The sequence below is a fragment of the Schistosoma haematobium genome, chromosome 5 (assembly GCF_000699445.3).
Source record: "Schistosoma haematobium chromosome 5, whole genome shotgun sequence".
Taxonomy (NCBI): Eukaryota; Metazoa; Platyhelminthes; class Trematoda; order Strigeidida; family Schistosomatidae; genus Schistosoma; species Schistosoma haematobium.
Genome location: NC_067200.1, coordinates 2,842,035 through 2,866,619, shown reverse-complemented (window position 1 = coordinate 2,866,619; position 24,585 = coordinate 2,842,035). Strand labels below are relative to the sequence as shown.

At 41.1% G+C, this 24,585-nt stretch overlaps 1 protein-coding gene across 2 annotated transcripts in view; it reads left to right on the top strand.

Moving 5' to 3' along the window:
• Positions 1-24,585, top strand: part of LAMA1_2 (Laminin subunit alpha-1) — a 78,846-nt gene that overhangs the window by 44,741 nt on the left and 9,520 nt on the right. The window contains exon 13 of one of the 2 annotated variants that reach the window (XM_051217296.1): positions 1,178-1,485. The exons of the other annotated variant lie outside the window; for it this stretch is intronic. Coding sequence (XP_051064679.1) covers positions 1,178-1,290 — 113 coding nt within the window. The 3' untranslated portion in view covers positions 1,291-1,485. Of the gene's footprint in view, positions 1-1,177; positions 1,486-24,585 lie in introns of those variants that run through there. 2 annotated transcript variants of the gene reach the window in all.

Here is a 24,585-nt window from a genome sequence, read left to right as displayed (position 1 = left end):
AACATTTGTCCAAGAATTAGCCAGATGTGGCTGTGAATGAGGGAGGTAGTAACTAATATACTGGGTATAACTCAAGTATGGTAAAACGTATAATAATAGTTTATGAGTCAAAATAAAGCTTATAATAAGAGGAATATGAATATGCATAGTTTAGTTACTTAATAATTATACCATAGAAATATACGTTTAGTATTGGTTCACAAAAGGATCCCAAAGTTACCATTCATCATGTGTATCGGATCCTAACATCTTGATAATCATTATGTAGTAAAAAGTGATTATCTTCAAGAGAATTACTCAACGTTTTGGAAACAATATTGTTATTATTTGAGTTCAGTGATTTTTGACATAAGATCTATGATAACAAACAATAGATTCTAATTGATTAAAGTTAGAAATATGAACTAATAGATAATAACTTGATGGTATCTATCAGTGAATATATTCATTGAAAATCTGGTAGATCTTGAATTCGATTCGTGATAAGATCATAAGTTCATGATCTTGAAAATTCTCACATTGATATGAGATGATAGAACTGTAGGATGGTTCTTGATATTCTGCTTTTCAATGACTAGTGTTAATCCTTCTTGTAAACTATAAACAGAATAGAATGTTATATATAAATATGGGGCAGCCAGACCAAAACATGGCACAAGTCCATGAAGTCATTGACAAGTGGACTGGGCCATGTTGGTAGGTGTAGACTACCTGGTTGGGGACTGCGAAACGATAACAACCAATGGTTAGAGATCCTGAATGACATGGCTCAAAATCGTTTGCAATGATGCAGGTGTAGGTCCACTTTTTTGTGTTCTCTCAAATTCTAATCTTCTCAATTCTTCATGTCCGTGTTTTCCTCTTTCCAAATTTATTTCACTGTATTATACTCCTTAAATAACATCTTCAAACCCTAGTCTTTCCAATTACTGCTTATACTTTTACTACCTCTACCACTACGGGATTTGAATGGACAACTGGATCTCTGTGCTAATGTGGTATGGCAACTCGAAGTGATGTACGCATGTACAAAGTTCTACGTTGTTACTGACTGACTGACTGACTGACTGACTGACTGACTGACTGACTGACTGATATATACATATATATATATGCTTATACACATTGATGTAATAATGAATGTGTTTTATATTTTCCCTCATTTCATCTTTTACAGTTTTAACATCTGATAAAATGAAACAATCTGTTTATAATTATCATGGTGAAATGTTCAAAGGTTGTATACGTAGTCTTCATTTATCCACATCAACAGAAATACGTAATTATTAATTTACCAGAAGATTTACCTGGTTTCTTATATGGATTATGTCATACCTCATTAGTTTGGTAACAACAACAACAACAACAACAACACTGTTCAACACAATTCAGTAATATTTGATTATGTAATTTGGTTTTTCATTTAAATCATTCGTTATCTTAATATATCCCTCTTTTATTTTCCCATGATTTGATCAATGTTACCATGAGTTTAATCAAATGAATTCTATATATCGATGTAATGAGAATTTAGATGGTTATAATAGTTTAACTCATATCAAACTATCTTCTTAGTTAAGTGATTCAGATCTTTATTACATAAACTAAACTATCGTTTATTGTTGGTAGTGTTTTACTTAAATTCTTATCGGATAATGTTTACCTAAGCAACAATTAGAAATTATGGTAGTGGATTCCATATAATCCTTAAACTTCGTATACAGTTCGTCTTGATAACCATCATAGATAACGCCCCCAACGCTATATTAATCAGAAGATTGAATATGAAGTGTTTGATTATGTTTATGATGGGAACACACTCACAGATATCCAAAATTACAGGTGCGTTAAACAAGCATGAAAGAGTTGTGCCGAAAGGCAGAAGCAGGTAAGCAGGCGAGCGAGTGAGTGAGTCATCGAATATGGGTACAAGTAAGCGAGTACAATTAAGCGGAGAGAACAATGAACATGAATAACATGGACTTATATATATACATAGTAAGAAATGAAAGAATCACCGAATCAATTAAGCGGTTAGTAGTAAGGCTAGTAGCGTGAATAAATGTGTAGGCAGTAAGCAATGCTCAAGCATACATGTTCATACATTCACAACAATAATAAAGATACAATGATATAGATGACAAGTTTCTAACTTGGAAACCCTGAGCAGCAGCAGCAGCAGCAGCAGCAGCAGCAGCAGCAGCAGCAGCAGCAGCAGCAGCAGCAGCAGCGAATGCTGGTGAGTGGCCTATGCTCCTTTAGCGAGGAGTAACAGGTGTAAGTAAGTAAGTAATGATATAGATAAGTTGTTGTTGTACGGATGACTCTATCCGTTAAATAAGTTAACAAAATGATTTCACCGAATTAAATGTGAACCAACTCAGCAGCAGCAGCAGCAGCAGCAGCAGCAGCAGCAGCAGCAGCAGCAGCAGCAGCAGCAGCAGCAGCAGCAGCAGCAGCAGCAGCAGCAGCAGCAGCAGCAGCAGCAGCAGCAGCAGCAGCAGCAGCAGCAGCAGCAGCAGCAGCAGCAGCAGCAGCAGCAGCAGCAGCAGCAGCAGCAGCAGCAGCAGCAGCAGCAGCAGCAGCAGCAGCAGCAGCAGCAGCAGCAGCAGCAGCAGCAGCAGCAGCAGCAGCAGCAGCAGCAGCAGCAGCAGCAGCAGCAGCAGCAGCAGCAGCAGCAGCAGCAGCAGCAGCAGCAGCAGCAGCAGCAGCAGCAGCAGCAGCAGCAGCAGCAGCAGCAGCAGCAGCAGCAGCAGCAGCAGCAGCAGCAGCAGCAGCAGCAGCAGCAGCAGCAGCAGCAGCAGCAGCAGCAGCAGCAGCAGCAGCAGCAGCAGCAGCAGCAGCAGCAGCAGCAGCAGCAGCAGCAGCAGCAGCAGCAGCAGCAGCAGCAGCAGCAGCAGCAGCAGCAGCAGCAGCAGCAGCAGCAGCAGCAGCAGCAGCAGCAGCAGCAGCAGCAGCAGCAGCAGCAGCAGCAGCAGCAGCAGCAGCAGCAGCAGCAGCAGCAGCAGCAGCAGCAGCAGCAGCAGCAGCAGCAGCAGCAGCAGCAGCAGCAGCAGCAGCAGCAGCAGCAGCAGCAGCAGCAGCAGCAGCAGCAGCAGCAGCAGCAGCAGCAGCAGCAGCAGCAGCAGCAGCAGCAGCAGCAGCAGCAGCAGCAGCAGCAGCAGCAGCAGCAGCAGCAGCAGCAGCAGCAGCAGCAGCAGCAGCAGCAGCAGCAGCAGCAGCAGCAGCAGCAGCAGCAGCAGCAGCAGCAGCAGCAGCAGCAGCAGCAGCAGCAGCAGCAGCAGCAGCAGCAGCAGCAGCAGCAGCAGCAGCAGCAGCAGCAGCAGCAGCAGCAGCAGCAGCAGCAGCAGCAGCAGCAGCAGCAGCAGCAGCAGCAGCAGCAGCAGCAGCAGCAGCAGCAGCAGCAGCAGCAGCAGCAGCAGCAGCAGCAGCAGCAGCAGCAGCAGCAGCAGCAGCAGCAGCAGCAGCAGCAGCAGCAGCAGCAGCAGCAGCAGCAGCAGCAGCAGCAGCAGCAGCAGCAGCAGCAGCAGCAGCAGCAGCAGCAGCAGCAGCAGCAGCAGCAGCAGCAGCAGCAGCAGCAGCAGCAGCAGCAGCAGCAGCAGCAGCAGCAGCAGCAGCAGCAGCAGCAGCAGCAGCAGCAGCAGCAGCAGCAGCAGCAGCAGCAGCAGCAGCAGCAGCAGCAGCAGCAGCAGCAGCAGCAGCAGCAGCAGCAGCAGCAGCAGCAGCAGCAGCAGCAGCAGCAGCAGCAGCAGCAGCAGCAGCAGCAGCAGCAGCAGCAGCAGCAGCAGCAGCAGCAGCAGCAGCAGCAGCAGCAGCAGCAGCAGCAGCAGCAGCAGCAGCAGCAGCAGCAGCAGCAGCAGCAGCAGCAGCAGCAGCAGCAGCAGCAGCAGCAGCAGCAGCAGCAGCAGCAGCAGCAGCAGCAGCAGCAGCAGCAGCAGCAGCAGCAGCAGCAGCAGCAGCAGCAGCAGCAGCAGCAGCAGCAGCAGCAGCAGCAGCAGCAGCAGCAGCAGCAGCAGCAGCAGCAGCAGCAGCAGCAGCAGCAGCAGCAGCAGCAGCAGCAGCAGCAGCAGCAGCAGCAGCAGCAGCAGCAGCAGCAGCAGCAGCAGCAGCAGCAGCAGCAGCAGCAGCAGCAGCAGCAGCAGCAGCAGCAGCAGCAGCAGCAGCAGCAGCAGCAGCAGCAGCAGCAGCAGCAGCAGCAGCAGCAGCAGCAGCAGCAGCAGCAGCAGCAGCAGCAGCAGCAGCAGCAGCAGCAGCAGCAGCAGCAGCAGCAGCAGCAGCAGCAGCAGCAGCAGCAGCAGCAGCAGCAGCAGCAGCAGCAGCAGCAGCAGCAGCAGCAGCAGCAGCAGCAGCAGCAGCAGCAGCAGCAGCAGCAGCAGCAGCAGCAGCAGCAGCAGCAGCAGCAGCAGCAGCAGCAGCAGCAGCAGCAGCAGCAGCAGCAGCAGCAGCAGCAGCAGCAGCAGCAGCAGCAGCAGCAGCAGCAGCAGCAGCAGCAGCAGCAGCAGCAGCAGCAGCAGCAGCAGCAGCAGCAGCAGCAGCAGCAGCAGCAGCAGCAGCAGCAGCAGCAGCAGCAGCAGCAGCAGCAGCAGCAGCAGCAGCAGCAGCAGCAGCAGCAGCAGCAGCAGCAGCAGCAGCAGCAGCAGCAGCAGCAGCAGCAGCAGCAGCAGCAGCAGCAGCAGCAGCAGCAGCAGCAGCAGCAGCAGCAGCAGCAGCAGCAGCAGCAGCAGCAGCAGCAGCAGCAGCAGCAGCAGCAGCAGCAGCAGCAGCAGCAGCAGCAGCAGCAGCAGCAGCAGCAGCAGCAGCAGCAGCAGCAGCAGCAGCAGCAGCAGCAGCAGCAGCAGCAGCAGCAGCAGCAGCAGCAGCAGCAGCAGCAGCAGCAGCAGCAGCAGCAGCAGCAGCAGCAGCAGCAGCAGCAGCAGCAGCAGCAGCAGCAGCAGCAGCAGCAGCAGCAGCAGCAGCAGCAGCAGCAGCAGCAGCAGCAGCAGCAGCAGCAGCAGCAGCAGCAGCAGCAGCAGCAGCAGCAGCAGCAGCAGCAGCAGCAGCAGCAGCAGCAGCAGCAGCAGCAGCAGCAGCAGCAGCAGCAGCAGCAGCAGCAGCAGCAGCAGCAGCAGCAGCAGCAGCAGCAGCAGCAGCAGCAGCAGCAGCAGCAGCAGCAGCAGCAGCAGCAGCAGCAGCAGCAGCAGCAGCAGCAGCAGCAGCAGCAGCAGCAGCAGCAGCAGCAGCAGCAGCAGCAGCAGCAGCAGCAGCAGCAGCAGCAGCAGCAGCAGCAGCAGCAGCAGCAGCAGCAGCAGCAGCAGCAGCAGCAGCAGCAGCAGCAGCAGCAGCAGCAGCAGCAGCAGCAGCAGCAGCAGCAGCAGCAGCAGCAGCAGCAGCAGCAGCAGCAGCAGCAGCAGCAGCAGCAGCAGCAGCAGCAGCAGCAGCAGCAGCAGCAGCAGCAGCAGCAGCAGCAGCAGCAGCAGCAGCAGCAGCAGCAGCAGCAGCAGCAGCAGCAGCAGCAGCAGCAGCAGCAGCAGCAGCAGCAGCAGCAGCAGCAGCAGCAGCAGCAGCAGCAGCAGCAGCAGCAGCAGCAGCAGCAGCAGCAGCAGCAGCAGCAGCAGCAGCAGCAGCAGCAGCAGCAGCAGCAGCAGCAGCAGCAGCAGCAGCAGCAGCAGCAGCAGCAGCAGCAGCAGCAGCAGCAGCAGCAGCAGCAGCAGCAGCAGCAGCAGCAGCAGCAGCAGCAGCAGCAGCAGCAGCAGCAGCAGCAGCAGCAGCAGCAGCAGCAGCAGCAGCAGCAGCAGCAGCAGCAGCAGCAGCAGCAGCAGCAGCAGCAGCAGCAGCAGCAGCAGCAGCAGCAGCAGCAGCAGCAGCAGCAGCAGCAGCAGCAGCAGCAGCAGCAGCAGCAGCAGCAGCAGCAGCAGCAGCAGCAGCAGCAGCAGCAGCAGCAGCAGCAGCAGCAGCAGCAGCAGCAGCAGCAGCAGCAGCAGCAGCAGCAGCAGCAGCAGCAGCAGCAGCAGCAGCAGCAGCAGCAGCAGCAGCAGCAGCAGCAGCAGCAGCAGCAGCAGCAGCAGCAGCAGCAGCAGCAGCAGCAGCAGCAGCAGCAGCAGCAGCAGCAGCAGCAGCAGCAGCAGCAGCAGCAGCAGCAGCAGCAGCAGCAGCAGCAGCAGCAGCAGCAGCAGCAGCAGCAGCAGCAGCAGCAGCAGCAGCAGCAGCAGCAGCAGCAGCAGCAGCAGCAGCAGCAGCAGCAGCAGCAGCAGCAGCAGCAGCAGCAGCAGCAGCAGCAGCAGCAGCAGCAGCAGCAGCAGCAGCAGCAGCAGCAGCAGCAGCAGCAGCAGCAGCAGCAGCAGCAGCAGCAGCAGCAGCAGCAGCAGCAGCAGCAGCAGCAGCAGCAGCAGCAGCAGCAGCAGCAGCAGCAGCAGCAGCAGCAGCAGCAGCAGCAGCAGCAGCAGCAGCAGCAGCAGCAGCAGCAGCAGCAGCAGCAGCAGCAGCAGCAGCAGCAGCAGCAGCAGCAGCAGCAGCAGCAGCAGCAGCAGCAGCAGCAGCAGCAGCAGCAGCAGCAGCAGCAGCAGCAGCAGCAGCAGCAGCAGCAGCAGCAGCAGCAGCAGCAGCAGCAGCAGCAGCAGCAGCAGCAGCAGCAGCAGCAGCAGCAGCAGCAGCAGCAGCAGCAGCAGCAGCAGCAGCAGCAGCAGCAGCAGCAGCAGCAGCAGCAGCAGCAGCAGCAGCAGCAGCAGCAGCAGCAGCAGCAGCAGCAGCAGCAGCAGCAGCAGCAGCAGCAGCAGCAGCAGCAGCAGCAGCAGCAGCAGCAGCAGCAGCAGCAGCAGCAGCAGCAGCAGCAGCAGCAGCAGCAGCAGCAGCAGCAGCAGCAGCAGCAGCAGCAGCAGCAGCAGCAGCAGCAGCAGCAGCAGCAGCAGCAGCAGCAGCAGCAGCAGCAGCAGCAGCAGCAGCAGCAGCAGCAGCAGCAGCAGCAGCAGCAGCAGCAGCAGCAGCAGCAGCAGCAGCAGCAGCAGCAGCAGCAGCAGCAGCAGCAGCAGCAGCAGCAGCAGCAGCAGCAGCAGCAGCAGCAGCAGCAGCAGCAGCAGCAGCAGCAGCAGCAGCAGCAGCAGCAGCAGCAGCAGCAGCAGCAGCAGCAGCAGCAGCAGCAGCAGCAGCAGCAGCAGCAGCAGCAGCAGCAGCAGCAGCAGCAGCAGCAGCAGCAGCAGCAGCAGCAGCAGCAGCAGCAGCAGCAGCAGCAGCAGCAGCAGCAGCAGCAGCAGCAGCAGCAGCAGTAGTAGCAGTAGTAGTAGTAGTAGTAGTAGTAGTAGTAGTAGTATGACATAGCTACAACCATTCATTATCTTCTTCACTCACACATCAGAATTCATTATATTGCATAGTAGTATTTCATTACAAAATAGACTAGATATTAGATTGATTACTCTTTTCAAGTACAATAATTTCATACTGTATTTAATCGATGTAAATTTTTAATTTCATCTTATTAAAGGATTATGGTATAACAATTGAATTAATTAATGGTCGACCTGAAGCTTATTATTGGTCTGGTCGTGAATTATATCGATTAGATGATACTAAACAACATGATGATATGGAAATAATAAGACGACGTCGTTTTAAAACATTCAATTTTAAACCACGTTGGAGACGTCAATCCACTAGTTCCAGTGGTAGTGGTTATCATGATGAAGATAAACGACGATTAAATTTAAATATTTTAGATCCATCTATGCGTATATTACGATTGGATAGTTTTATGACAACTGATTGTAATGATGATATGATATTATTTTTAGGTGGTATACCACCTAGTCATTATGAATTACGTAAACGAATGCAAAAGTAATTTATATATATCTTTATTATGTAATTTCAATTTATTTATTATTTATATAAGTGTAGGATTGTGGAGATCATTAAGTTTTTGATTAAGATCAAGAAACGATTGATGTTAGACCACCGTTGGAAACCTGGAAGCACTGGACGGCTGTTTCGTCCTATTCTGAGACTCCTCAGCAGTGCGCACTAGTGACTAGCTTCGTGAGCGAATTCATAGAGTTCTGGTGAGAAGCCGTTACAAGTGGAGCTAATCCGTGTCGGGTGGAGACAGGTATCTACCTCAGTACAATGGAAGATGGTCGCTCAATTTCGTGGATTGGTTGATGTTAGACACTAACACCATTAGATGCCGGCTCATTGGTCCAGTAGGTTAGACTCTTGTGCGTAAGACTGAAGGCCGTGGGTTTGAATCCTGCGAGCGGGATCGTGGATGAGCGCTGCTGAGTCGTCCCAAAATAGGAAGAAACGGCCGTCCAGTGCTTCCAGGTTTTCAATGATGGTCTAACATCAATCGGTTTATGATCTCAATCAAAACTTTATATACCAAAAATGTATGACGTATTGTAGGTAGTTTAGGGAACTATTCACTTGAGAGTAGTCATGTGAAGTCATGAAGTTTTTATTTATCAGTAGTTTGATCGAAGGGTTTTTTTGAACTTAAGACAGAAGAACTTATAGGCAATTCCAAGAAGTTCCTTAATGATATATAGAAATTATACTTGTAAATTCATTCATTTTTCTGATTAACTGGATAGGTCCAATAAGTTCTCAGAATCATAGTAAAAGTTGCTTTAGCTCTACTCAATAGTGAAACTTTATCGACTTGTCTTCTAAGATGTGATATACAATGATCGATCTAACAAATATCGTACTAAGATTGTCAATTTTAGATGACCATCGATATATCATGTTAATGAATATATCAATTACTCACAATATCATGTGCATTCCTGATTATTGATTTAATGACAAAGATGGTTATTGATGAACTGAATTCGAGAAGATTGTCTATGTGCACAATTCTAATGAAATATTTAAGGTTCATTAAACTTTATCTCATATTGTCCAACATCTGGACAAAATGTTAAAAAGATAAAATATTCAACTGAATGGAAAAGTATCATTTAAGCATTTGGCTTCCTTGAATAGGTCAATACAATTGATGAATCATGACTTTACAACGATAACATTAAAGTCAGAATGGGTTTTGTGGAGATTTTATAAATTTCACAGATTGAAATCATGAGTCAGTTGAAGCTAGACCACCATTGAGAACCTGAAGCACTGGACGGCCGTTTCGTCCTAGTATGGGAGTCCTCAGCAGTGCGCATCCACGATCCCGCACCACGCGGGGCTCGAACCCAGGACCTGCTGGCTTCGCGCGCGAGCACTTAACCACTAGACCACTGCGCTGGTATCCAACGGTGTTAATGTCTAACTTCAACCAATCCACCAAGTTGCGCCACCGTACACCATTGTCTTCAGTGAGTTCCTATCTCACAACATACCTGGTTGAACTTCACTAGGACGAAACGGCCGTCCAGTGCTTCCAGGTTTTCAATGGTGGTCTAGCTTCAACTGACTCATGATTTCAATCTGTGAGATAACATTAAATCTGACTTGTGAATACTTCTAGGGATGCAGAATATTTCAGAAGGGATAAATGTAATTTACACAAATACAGTCTATGTATTCGTTAGAGATAAGTATAACAACATTTCCACATTTCATGTTTAATGAACTCTAATGAAATCACTGTTAAATTAAATTTCAGATTAGGAGATTAAACTATATTGTCCTATTGTACAGGAAAAGACAAAATTATCATTGTTTACGTATAAACCTATTCTCTGTTGTTGTTGTTTTTTTAGTCTCGGCTTTTCATTAACTCCATTCGCCGGTCGTATTGGTTTTACAAATGGTAAACTAAGTCAATCTGGTGAAGTCTATTTAGCTGATTATGCAATTACTTCAGTAAATCAATTTGGTGATACACAGTTTACTGATTCTAGACAACTTGGTGAAATTCGAGTTATAGTAAGTGATTGACAATAATAATTGTGATAATAATATCATTATTATTAGAAGAGATTTAATCGTGAACGATATGATCTCAAGTGTTGTTATAAATGTGTGAGCGGTTGTCATTTCTCGGTTGTACACATTATCAAAGAATAGTTTTTCTTCAAATACTTGAAAGGTAAGCTGGATTAGTAGAAGTGATCTTGGCAACCTGATTGCATGACTACAGAGCACAAGGGGCAACTGAGTGACGCCGCTTACATACGGGCTTTTTCTAAGTTCTTACTTTGTTAGTTTTGTACATTAAAGACCTTACCGTCGACGATGTTGTTTCATGGGTATGTTCTTTTGTTTGAGACTAGGATTTCTTTTAGGTAGGTAGTGGAAATACCTTAGTGCCTCCACATCCCAGCAAAACTAGCAGTTTGACTTCACCCTCGGACCTTAAGTCACTGAGCTGCGTGGCATATTAGGATCTAAACAAACACTTATTCCAGTCAATATAGCTCTATTATATAGTCACTGTAAGTAAGCCTAACGATTAGATCAAGGCAATAATCACAGTCGCGATCATTATTGTGTAATTATTTCTTGGTTAAACTAACCGAATTCAAGTAAGCATTTATGTTACCAAACAATGAAATTTTAAATAATCTAAAATTTACCAGAAAAATTCAATTGAATCTCATCAGGTGTTTACATTAAAACATAAACTTTACCAAAAGATACTTTGACCTATTTCATGTTACCAAAATGAACCCATTATCATTAAAACTTTAAGTTTGTGATGTAATGCATTCTACTTATGTTGACAGATATAAGTAGTATGTAGCACCAATTGAAAGTGGTATGCCTGATAGCAGAAGATTAAGAAGATTGAATTTAAAGAGAACAGGAAGGGAAACAGAGATTAATTGTAATAACAACAGAATTGGAAGAGTCATGAAACATGTAAACGACAACTGAAGAAAGGTGTGCAAATAATATATTTATTGTATGATTTGCATATAGTACGAAGGTACTCTGTAATTATACACTCAACTGTTAATCGAATTACTCCATCAAGTTCTCGTTTACTATATCGGAACTCATATATAATGAAAATTGTCTACGAAATCAACAATCCACACAAGAATAGAAATAATTTATGGAACAAATAATGGGGCAACAGCCTCTGTATCATTAGGCCTCAACCTACTCAAGGGTTAAAGCAACATCTTGAAATGCAGCACCGAGAACACCAACGCAATTACATTTAATGGAGAAGCTCTGGAAGTGGTGGAAACATTCACGTATCTGGACGTAAAAGAGCGAATTGGCAGAGAGAAAGCGGAACTCAAAACAACTGTCAACTAATATCAAAGTCAGAATCTTCAATACGAACACCAAGACAGTTCTACACTACGGAACTGAAACTTGGGGATCTACTACAACCATCACCAAAAGGATGCAAGTATTTATAAACAATTGTCTACGCAAGATACTCAATATCCCTTGGTCAGATACCATCAACAAGATCAGCTTCCATCTGAGGAGGAAATTAGGAAGAGATGTTAGAATTCGATAGGATACACATTGGAGAACTCACCAAACTTCATCACGTAGCGACCATTTACCTGTAATCCTGAAGGGTAGATGTAAAAAGGAAGACCAAGGAACACACTACACTTAGAATTGGAAGTAGACATGAAAAGAATGAATAAAAACTAGAAACAACTGAAAAGGATTGCTCAGGACAGAATCGGATGAAGAATACTAGTAGACAGCCTATACTCTTTCACGAGGGGTAAAAAGCCTAAGTCAGTCAGTAAGTAAGTAAGTTAGTAAGTAAGTAAGGCAAGTAAGTAAGTAAGTAAGTGAGTAGATGAGTGAGTGAGTAAGTAAGTAAGTAAGTAAGGACTCAGGCTTGAGTCCAGATGTAGTTTATATGCAAATATACCAGACTCTATAACACCATAAAATGAAAATAAACAATTATACATAAACTAGGCAAAAGTGACCGTGAAATAGGAGAGGCTGTAATTAATAGACTGTCTACAGATTAGGAATAGTAATTCATGCAACCGAAGTTAATGAGTTTACCAAAATTAATGATGAATGGGATACACACATATAGTAATCTATTTTTTCTTAATAATTATACAATAAAATGACAATTAATATCAGAATCGTGGATGTGCACTGTTGAAGAGTCCCACAATAAAATGAAACGACTGTCCAATACTTTCAGATTTTCCATGATGGTCAAGCTTCAATTGACTCATGACCTCAACTATTAAAATTAAAATTGATAAGAATTCAATAATTAAAAAACTATTTTGAAAGAGTTTTGTTCTCGGAGATGGGTGGTTTGGTCGTGGAGTTTCATCGTACTTCTGAACGACATCATCAGCACAAACTTCAGTCTACCTGAAGTTTGTGCTGATGATGTCGTCCAGAAGAACGATGAAAGCTTCATAACTAAACCATCCAGCTCAGAGAACAAAACATCACCAAAATCATCCACCTGAGCTACCATTGTTCTCCACCATCTCTAAAAAACTATTTCCAACTTCCATTGTAACACCAATCTATATATTTTTTCTGTCAAATTTTCTCAGGAAAATACAAGTCCAAATTATCAATATTGTTTACAATTAAAACCGCATCATTTATATATGGCATCAGAATTAAAAGAACCACAACGATATTCACCATTTGAACCAGGAATCAGTATGACAATACGTTTTAATCCATTAATTACACAATCTGGTGATATGGATTTATTAATTATTCAACCTGTAAGTAATTTAACTGAAAAACAAAACAAACTAAACAAACATTCATAATTAAATTAAAGTAGTCAATTGAATTTTCACAATGAAAATACATTTGAATTTACTTGGTATTGTTTACTTGTATCTTTCCATTGGAAGAAAGTTAGGGCGGCCAAACCAAAAAGTGACATCAGTGCTTGAAGTCACTAACTTCTAGTCTGAGCCATGTTGGTAGATGCAGACTACCTGGTTGAGGTCCGCGTGACTATCGTAATCAATGGTTGGAGACTCTTGGTGACATGACTCGGAATCGATCACAATGGCGTCGGTGCATACACTCTCTGTCTTCGCTTAAACTAAGAGATTGAAATCGCTTCATATCTTTCTTTCTACGAACTAATTCTTTCTTCCTGTACTATATCCTTATTGTAATCTTTCTTTTATATATTACCACCTCTGAATTAACTACTTTTATGAATCCGGTGTCCATCTTGTTGTGTTAATGAGGTATGGCAATTTGAACCGATGCATATATGTACCTGGTCCTACGTTGTAGCTGACTGACTGACTAACTGATCTTTCCATTGATGCTTAAGATTGCAATTGATCAGTCTTTTGTTGGCATATGTGCATCCTGTGGGGATTGCCTCGATGTTGTTTTAAGTCATAAGTTTTATAAGCAAAGTTGGTTAGTGCCTAGTAGTGGAATCTAGGACACTTGCCACTTTGTTCTATTTGGGTCTCATCATCTGGATGTACCTACATATCAAAGTTGATGTCCACTCTGGGACTCGAACCCATCATCGTTCACTTCAAACACCATCGCGTTACTCATTTATAACTACTGAGTCCTGATAGCCACATGCTTGTGTAATATGGGCGAGATCATGGATACACACTTCTGAAGTGTCCCACAGTAGGACAAAACGGCTGTCCAGTGCTTACAGATTTTCCATTGCGGTCTAGCTTCAATTGATTCATGATCTCAACTACTAAAGTAAATTAATATTTATGTTCTATTACCATTCTGATATGTTTTCTGATATTTTTTTCCAAATTAAAATAAAAACATACAGGGACATGCAGAATGGATACGTATATTCCTTACAGAAGATCATCGTTTAGGTATTGTTTTACCGGGTGTCAGTAAAACATTATACACTAGAACATCTTTAACATCACGTGCTATGAATGATCCATATACAAATTTAATAAATTTAGAATTAACAGAATATTTGAATTTAACAAAAGTTTTACCAGTTTGGAATAATTTAAAGAAACAAATTTCAACGGTAACATCAAATACAATAACATCGTCGTCATCGTCGTCGTCGTCGTCGTCGTCATCCTCATCATCTTCGACGACACCAATAAATTTAGAAACAATCAAGAAACAATTTTTTGATTCAAAACAAGCTGAAATTGAAGTTGTTGTTACATTATATTTTGGTAAAATTGATACAGATCAATTAACTGTATTATTTGATCAACATATTGTACAAACATGGACTATACCAAAACAACCAGATAATAAAACTATTCGACAAATATATATTGGACCACAATTTATGCCAGCTTATCCTGTTACAATACAATATTTAATAATTGGGAAACAGTAAGTGTCTGATTATATATACATATATATTGGATAGTAACTGCAAGTTTATTCCAAGAGGTATGGATAGTCGTACAGTTAAGTGTTAATGTTCTCATTGAGGTTCAAACCCTCTAACAATCTTTTTTAAATATACGATGGTGTCAGTTATCATAAGCGTTAAACTAATATTTATAGATTGTATTTAATTGATTTGTACTGGTTGTTTGAATCATTCGATTGATGTTTATTTCTTTAATTGATAAGTCTCATTTAGCATATGTGTATCGTGTACGGATTGCTTCCATGTTGATATTCGGTTACAAGAATTAGAAGGAAAGTTGGGTAGTGATTAACAGTGAAATTCAAGACAATCGGTTTTTTTTCTATTTTGAGATCATCAGTTGGACGTACATTCAGCTGAGTTAATGTTCACTCCAGCACTTCGAACTCCACCAACTGGAGTTCTAATATTCAATGGGAAGATTCAAACGATCAACAGGTGTACATTAAAATCCACTTCATTGCACAAACTACGGCTAACTGAATTCAGTAGCCTAGTAGATAATGTGATAACACTTGAAGCGAATGATATTATTATTATTATTATTAGAAGCTTTATTCAACATTATATTTTTGGTACAACATAGAATTCTCAGCATACAGTATTTCAACAAGTTTCCTTTTCTTATACCTTGATCGATTGTGACGACAAATTTTGAATGATGACCAGTTAGATGTTAGGAGTTCGGTAATCCATATTTGATTAATGTTCATTCGTTTCAATGCATATTGCCGGCCACCATGATGTCGCTGATTGTACCTTTTTGTATCCTGTATAGCGAAAGGTTGTAAACTTTTCATAAACGTGCCTGAATAGATTGTGTGCACAATGGACATAATGATGTGCTAAAACAAACAACAAAACAGATAACTTGATGAAATATCTAGATCCGAGGAACAGGTAGCCCAGATATTCAAGCAGGCCGCCTTCAGTATTATTAGGTTCGAGTCCTGAAATGGACACCAAAATCGAGGTGTAGGTACATCCAGCCGGTGATCCCACTACTAACCGCCGTCGATGTCTTTTTGGAAATGTTTATTTTTAGTATCTGCAACAGTTTGAGTTTATTTGGGATAACAGGAAGAATCAGGGAGTACAGGACAGCTGTTTCTTCTCACTTTTAGTTCCTAAATTTTAGGTACCCACAACCCTACCAAGAGTCAGGCCCATGGATTTCACATCTTCCTCCAAGCGCTTATTCATTGGAATCATGAAAAATGTATTCAAACTCATCGAATGATATCATAAATCTAGCCTGATGATGATGATAAAATAACTATCTACCTGTGCACCTGACATTAACAGATAATTAAATTGAATGCGTAGTGATCAATTCTTTGTATGATCATAGGTTAATTGAAGAATGACTGCTTATCTTAATGTAATCCTAATCGGAAGCAGTTATTTGATCCACAGCACATCACATAATCTGATATTTATCGATTTAACTGTATTATTCTTTGTGATCAAACACTCAAGTAGAAAATATGTAAATACAATGCAAGGAAGAAATGGTTCTGTTTAGTGATGGCTAATTTATTATGAACCAAGAGTTACGATCACTTACATCGTTGCGAGGAATAAATAAACTCACTTGTTATGTAAAACTAGAATGTCTACCAATCAAAAGTATATTAATCAATACTTATTATCCTCCGTAAGACAAACATTGAAAAATCAAGATCTCTTACTCACTTTGCTACTTTTACATTGGTATCTCTCACAGATATATCCATCCCATTAATATTATTATTATTGATGGCATTAGTTACTTAATTACTTTCGCCTGTTACTCCTAATAGAGCATAGGCCGCCGACCAGCATTCTCCAACCCACTCTGTCCTGGGCCTTCTTGTCTAGTTCCATCCAATTGTTGTTCATTTCTCTCATGTCTATTTCCATTTCCCGGCGTAATGTGTTCTTTGGTCTTCCTCTTTCCTTTGGCCTTGAGGATTCCATGTGATGGCTTGTCTTGTGACGCAATTGGGTGCTTTCCTCAATGTGTGTCCTATCCACTTCCAGCGCTTCTTCCTGATTTCTTCTTCCGCTGGGATCTGGTTTGTTCTTTACCACAGTACGTTGTTGCTAATAGTGTCTGGCCAACTGATCCGAAGTATTTTACATAGACATTGATGGCGTTACTCAATATTATATTATTGGTATAATATAGAATTCTCAGCACAAAGTATTTCAACACTTTTCCTTTCCTTATTTCTTCATCGATTCTGACAATAAGTTGTGATTGATTGCCGGTTAAATGTCAGTAGTTCAGAAGTCGACATTTGAATAATGTTCATCCTTTTCAGTGCATATTCACAGGCATCCTCAAAATAACGTTAAAATTAATTTTACTACTTACTTATAATGAGTAATATTATTTCTTTTATTCATGATATTGTTTATAGCCTAGTGGATTTTGCAACTGAATTAGTAAGTAAAGATAATTCATACGGTAGTCAAGTTGGAATATGTGGTGGACAGTTATATCCACGATTTACAGAACGTCGAGGTTTAGCTGGACTATTGACAAGTAAATTACAAGGACTTGAATTAACAGCACCACCAAGTGGACGACAATTAATATTTACACCATTCAATGAATTAATGTCTAAACAAATTATTCCAGGAGTAAGTTATGATGAACAATTGGTTTTAGAAAATATACGTACTGGTGACGGAAAGATTCGTAAAAGAATGTAAGTATTCATCAATGGTAGAAGTATTTTTAATTTATTTCAATAATACACCCTTAAATAAGTTTTAGTTTATTTAGAATTCGACCAGTGATGGGATCAGAATAGGCGTATCGTCAGGTTAGTATACTTGGATCCGAGTGCTGATAGTCACATTAACTCCCAAACCCAGTACTTTTATCTTCATATACCCAAAGAGTTATCCACTATGGTGCTAAGTTCATACAGTCTTTAGTTTCCTCAACGGGTATGAAAGTATTTAGAAGTTTTTGTCGTTTTTCATTGTTTTAATTCAGGATTGTAATTGATCGGTCTCTTAATGGCAAATATGTATGCCGATCAAATCACATTTGTATAAGGTTATGTTCACCACGGATCAGTTACTATCCTGAATTAATATAATGAGGAATTACAAACCTTTACAAACAAATTATAAACACTCAAATTTTGGTCAGATAAAGGTTTTAGTGTGAAACCTTATAGATTAAAAACAAACTATCTTGTTAGAGTTTGGTTATGTTTTCCGAAAAGAAAATGATCAATAGTACTGCTGTGACTTATCAGAAGGTTTGTTAAGTTTACAAGGAAGTAATCTAAACAACTAGATTCATCAAATTAAATCTCTCACAATGTTCTGATAACAACCTACATCAAACTAAACTGCAAATATAGTCTACTCTATACATGTCTTCAGGTAAAAAAAGAAATAAATTATTCACATAAGATCTATAGTTAAACATCCATTTACCTGCTTTGCCTAAGTATGAGACTTATTGCAACCTCCTACCCCCTGGGATAGAACGCAGAATCTCAAGGTGTTGTTGTGAATGCTCAACTTTTAGACCATTACAATCTTCATTTCAGTCAATTTGCAATACTGTACAATCATTCTTCCATACTTTATAAGTAAAAATAGATAGTGGCTAGCAGTGAAATCCAGTTTGACGCGCGTTTTATCCGATTTGGGACTCGTCAGCTGAATGTACTTGCATCTCAAAGTTGATGTTCACTCTGTATTCCACTGCTAGCCACTATCTATGCTTGTTAATCAAGGCTATATCGAGGCAATACGCACAGTATGAACATATGCCATTAATAGACTGATCAATTGCAGTCCTAAATACAATATCAAGTGAATTTATTCTTCAGTACTATTGATTAGTAATTACTTCATTAGCAACATATGTAGACTCTTCTCTAGTCATGACTTTTCACTACAACTAAATAAATTACTTTTTAATTCTAAAGGCATTTTTTGGCGAGTTACTTTTCTATGAGATGGGGTCACTAATGTGATGCCCAACCCTCCTCCTTTATCCGGGCTTGGGACCGGCACTAGCCTCGGTTAGGGGGAACTCCAGGCGTAGCTGTAAAAACATTAAGCAAAAAAGATGAGTTGTTTTATAAATTTCTTCATTAAAATATATCATGTGTAATCTAAATATTGATAAAACAAACAAACAAACAAGCAAGCAAATTGTATCTATGCAGAATAGAATTTAAACACACTAATGATAATCACAATCATTGATAAGATTGAAATACCTTAAAATGAATGAATATGAGAATTATAATTGAATTGAATATGTTCAATGATAACAACCATCTATCATTTTGATTATTCATAATGGATAGGCTTGCATAGTCTATGTGGATCTATGCTGTTGTTAATTAAGTATTACATTAATCATATGATACTTGGTTAATTCATATGTATAAATAGTTTTGTCTATAATTAGAATTTAATCATTCAGTGTATGAATAATAAATATTGTTGTTGTGAATAGTAGATCTAGAAGTTGTATAAAATCATAGTAAGTCGGTAATATTTTTATACTGTTCATTTATTTATTTCAACACATAAACATTACTACAACAGGGTACCAAATATATATGCGCCACACCATATTTGTGTGTGTGTGTGTGGGCTGTGATACTGCCCGGGTGCCCAAACCGAAACAGGTGGTTTTCTTAGGGGGCCACACTCGGAGCCTTTGACCTAAAGATCTGATCCACAAGGCAGTGGAGCATCGTGAGGAGATGCATTCCCATGGTAGCCGGTGACTAACGATTGGTTCATACGCCATTTCTTCCCACAGGATACTGGAGCCCATATGCACCATTGGTTTGGGATCCGGGTGAAGCGCCGGACATTCGCTTTTCGTCCCCTCATTTTCGTAAACAACACCCCCGCCATGAGAAGGCAGTGAGTAGGACTTCCCTGGGAGTGGCTGTATACGCGCGGCCGAGGGAGGGAGGGAGGGCCCACCCCACTCTCGGCCATATCAGGGCATTTGAGGGCCTTATACAGATCAATTATATATTAGTGATAAGAAATTTATACTGTTCAATTTCTTGTCATTAATATGGCATTGATCAGTCTCTTTTAAGATATATTTATTATGAACAAATTGTCTAGATATTATCATTAAGTGACAATCATTTTAGGTCAAAACTGGATAGTGACTAACAGTGGAATCTAGAACGCTTGTATTGTCCTATCTCTAACGAATCTCAAACAGGACGAAATGCTTGTGTTAAATCCCAGTGCTATTCATCATATAAATCATGTTAAAAAGGTTATGATGTATTAGCAATACCTAGGCCGTTTGCTTAGTAGTACATATACTAAGAGGTGATGAATTTCAGTCCTGAACATTCACCGGATGATTTATAAAGCCGAGTTAAAATTCGTCCTTTTGTACAATGAAGAGGTTTTTCAAGTTTAGTAGCTAAGTAGGTCTTGCTCTGGCGTTCAGAGTGAAAGTTACTGGGTACCAGTCTGAGGGTGAACATCGATTTGAGTTCAGATACGCCAAACAGACGAGTCCTAAGAAGGAAGGAATGAGTGTTCCGGATTCCAACTATCCTTCTCTAACTAACATGGTAGATTTACTCGAGGATGAGATATCTTTTGAAGATTTTGTTCTCTAAACTATATACAAATAAACTGTTCAAGTTCGAGAATCCATCAAAATGGTTGAGTTACTCATAAAGTATTATTTTCAATGTAGTACTATTGTAGTGAACGAGAACACAAGTGGGGACAATCGGACATATTTGAGTACGAAATTACAAAACATCATAGTAAAATCTGAGAACCATATAGTAAATACTTCATTCTCAAAATGTCAATCATCTTAAACTTCATTGTTCTTTCGTTTCCACACTAATCATTCTTTGTTCTCGTTCTCTTTTGTTTTGTTTTTGAACTTCATAACTTTCTACCTCCAGGTATTTCACTTTTAATTAATGATATGTCCTACTTATAACTGTTGATATCAGTAGTACATATCACTACTATTAATGATAATATAAGTAGTATGTGTTTTATAAATCTTAATACATGAGATATGAAAAGAGTTTAAGCATATTAAACTTATGCTCAAATGAATGTTTCTTGAAATTATTTACAAACATATTGGTGTTATGACTTTATGTCCAGCTTTTTATCACGTGATTTATCCACCGATCAAAATACGACTTATACAATCTTAGCACTGTGCCAAATAAATGACGTTCGACCGGTATGAGCAGCCTAGCGTCCTTATTGATCCTATCTTTGCCTAGCCCGTCCACTTGAGTCCACAACACCAATACCAGCTTACACTATGCGAATTGAATCGAATCATCTATTTCAGACATACTGGGTTTATGTATCAACCAAACAGACTGCAACGCATCATAAAATAGGAAATAACATTTGTATACAATAAAGCGTAGACAGTAAGCAATGCTCAAGCACACATATTTATACAAAGTGAAAATATAAATTAAGGATTTCTTTGCTAATCCATCCACTAAATTACTGATAAGTCTTGATAATTAAACGCTATATTCCATTCCTAAGCAATTCTCGTAAACCTCAAAGCTAGAACTACACAGAGACCTGAACACGAGAGAAAAGGTGCGAAATACGCGAGAAGCACTTTACTCTAAACGTTCGTTCTAGTACAGAAAATATAGGATTTTTATAGTATTTTAGATGACCTTGAGTCTCCCGAAAATTCTGAAATGCTACCAAACATAGTAGCAGTGTAATGATCAGCCAATCAGAAACTCTACATGTGGCTTTTCATTTTCTTGATGTTTCTGGCAAAACTTCTGGTGAACGCCTTTATTGGCTTTTGCGAGAAGTTTTCTGGATCACCCCAACAATTACATAAGATCTTTGACCGTTAGTAGTTTTACTTGTTGACTTCGACGAATTACCAACAATTATAACTAACGATGAGTTTCTCTTTAACTTGATAGATTCTATGCTATATTAAAAGATCAGTACTTCAATTTCTATCCTTCCTTATTGAGAAGGAAATAAAAAGCGTTCTGTATAATAAACTATAATAGGCTACTAGTACTTCATGGTTAGCTTTTATTTAACGAGTTAGTTTTCTACGGGATAGGGTCGATAACCCCATGCCCAACTCTCTTCCTTTACCCCGGCTTGGGACCGGCAGTAACTCTAGAAGAGCTACACACCATATATTGTGTTATTTAATTACATTACATATACGGTCAATAAATAATCCGGTTTTTCAACTGAGAACCAGGTTAAATATTGATGAATGAACTTAAAACTGGAATGAATTTTACACTGGAATACAGCCTTTTATATTTAGATTGTATTCGAATATATCTGTCTTCACTCCTTGACATGTCTCAGGTCATTTTGATGGGATGTAAAGATGCTTCTTCATAGTTCTATTTGTTAATAATGTACTACTTATTTTGTGAATTACTGGGATATTATTTAAAGAAAAATACTTTTGTTCTTGTTTTTCTACTCCCCGATTTTTTCACAAAACATTCACTGAACATGTCGCTATTCACGATTTATGTGTATTTTTCGGTGTTAGGATTCACCAATTATTTTATTAATGATGCACTCTTATTTACTGCACTGCATGTTGACAATTTTCACGAGCCATAGCTTTTGCTACAGTATATCAAGGGTGATAATTTATGTTTAAAGATTTATACTACTTAAAACAAATTAAGTAACAAAGTGGTGAATTATTTAATTACATCTCTAGATTAATATCAGAAGGAGTTTTTGTGGATATTATAGTAATTTTAATAGTTCAAATCATGAGTCAATTGAAACTAGACCGCCATGGAAAACCTGGAAGCATTGGAATGCCGTTTTGTCCTATCGTGTGCTGTCCAGTGTTTCTAGGTTTGCATAATGATCTTAACTATTGTAATTACTGCAATCTCCACAAAACCCCTTCTGATACTAACATGAAATAGTTTAATGTGTACTGTTAATCCTTGTTCTATATCATCCACTCTTACAAAATAATATAACTCAATTAAAAATCTCATTTGATGGTGTTAATAAGATCTTTAAACTCACAGTGATTACAAACACTTCTAACAATCTTATCATTTTGCAAATGTCATTTACTAAGTGCACTTATTGTTTTATTACATCACTAATCAAACCTTTAGCGCTATAACTTCTGCATTAAACTCATATATATATTTACTTCAATACATTTTTACTTCTCATTCATTTTATATTTGTGACTATGTTCTTCATTTCACTATGATCATTTTTAAGGATTGTACTGAAAATGCTGAAAATACTGCATGGTTTGATCAATATCCAGATTCATATTGGGAAATTGGTAATATTGGTACAATAATTGAACAACAGTACGTTATTTAAATAAAACTGTATAAGATATATGTATATGTATCTATTCATATTTAACGTACATTCTCTTTCAAGTGTATATTCAATTAAAGTGACTTAGTATCAGAAGGGGTTTGTGGAGATTTTAGAAATTTCACAGATTGAAATTATGAGTCGATTGAAGCTAGATTACCATGGAAAACCTGGAAGCACTGGACGGCCGTTTCGTCCTAGTATGGGACTCCTTCAATTGATACATGATTTCAATCTGTGAAATTTCTAAAATCTCCACAAAACCCCTTCTGATAATAATCATCTGCTCATTAGTGACTGACTTCAAGAGATACTCCTGGAGTTCTAGTGAGAAACCGTTACCAGTGGAGTACAACCAGGTCTGTTATGAGATAGGAACTCACTGAAGACAATGGTATACGGTGGCACAACATCGTGGATTGATTGAATGCCGGTTCAATACTCTGTTGGTTAAGCGCTCGCGCGCCAGACTGATAGGTCCTGGATCCGAATCTTGCGGGGTGCGGGATCGTGGATGCGCACTGCTGAGGAGTCCCACAATAGGACAAAACGGCCATACAGTACTTCCGGATTTTCCATTGTGCTCTAGCTTCAATTGATTCATGATTTCAATCTGTAAAGTGACTTAGCTTTATTTATGTGTATTCACAACCCCGCGAGCGGGATTCGAACCCAAGGCCTTTCGCGCAGTGCTTCCAGGTTTTCAATGGTGGTCTAACATCATAATAACGGCATAATCATTCATATACATATATAACTTTTACTTAATTTTCTTTCTTTTTTCTTAAATCAAAGAAATACACCATTTGAATTTACTATTGATTTCGAGCACAATTAGCTAATACTGCTATCAATGGTGAACATTTAACATTATCTAATTTAGATGAAATTAATGAAGATGTATATAGTTTATTAGTTACATTTAATTTTGGTCCAGATGATGGTAATATTTATGTGATATTATCAAATAATCAAATATTTATATATGCTGATAAAAAAATCTATTATGGTCTAGTCCATTAATTACAATAACAGATACAACATGGCATCGTTTACAGTTAATATTTCATTCACCAATTTCAATCAAAGAACAAAATGGTCCTGATGTAGAACATGGATTACAAGTATTAGTTGTTTTTTTCACTTCTTTCTTGTTATTGTCGTTGTCGTTGTTCTTGTTGTTATTGTTATCATCATCATCATCCTCATCTCTATCGTAATTCATAGTGTTATGACTTTAAGTTGGGTCGATTTTTACCCTGTGATAATTATTGTGTCTTTGACTGGAAAATTAGAGAGCAGCGTACTTATCGATCGATTACAGGTACACGTAAACACGAACGGACGGCCTAGAGTCTCGATTGGTTTGCGCTTCCCTGTCTAGCCCAGTCAGTTGAGTCCAGAACACAAGTCACAGCCTCGGAGATATGAATCATTATATTTCAAACATACTTTGTTTACATACCAATCAAGCATACCACATCGTACCATAAAATAGAAAACAACATTTTGTACAATATTCAACAAGTGAACAGATATCGACCAATAGGAAATGTCCATTTAAAGTCCAAGGACACCATTGGACTTAACATGATAATTATTGGTCTATTCCTCCGCATCCACAACACATAGTTGAATAGCATTTTTGTTCTATAATCAAACTACGTTATTTATACTATAATGGTAAGTAGAAGGTAAGTTGGAGGCGATTACCACTTCCCGTTCGCCCACATCACGGAAGGGTTCTTTTGGAGGTACCTGAAAAGGAAATTGCATTCTTGGTGGTCTTAATGACCTGAGAGCGTGACCGCAGTGCCCAAGGGACAACTGCTTGAAGTCGGTCACACACGACCTTTTTATGGGTCATTTTTGTGTTAGCTCCGTACTTGTTGAGACCTTACCGCCGGAGACGGATATCCGTGGGATAAGGCGAGGTGTGCAGTTTTACGGTCGACCTTTTCTAACCCCATTCCTCCCTG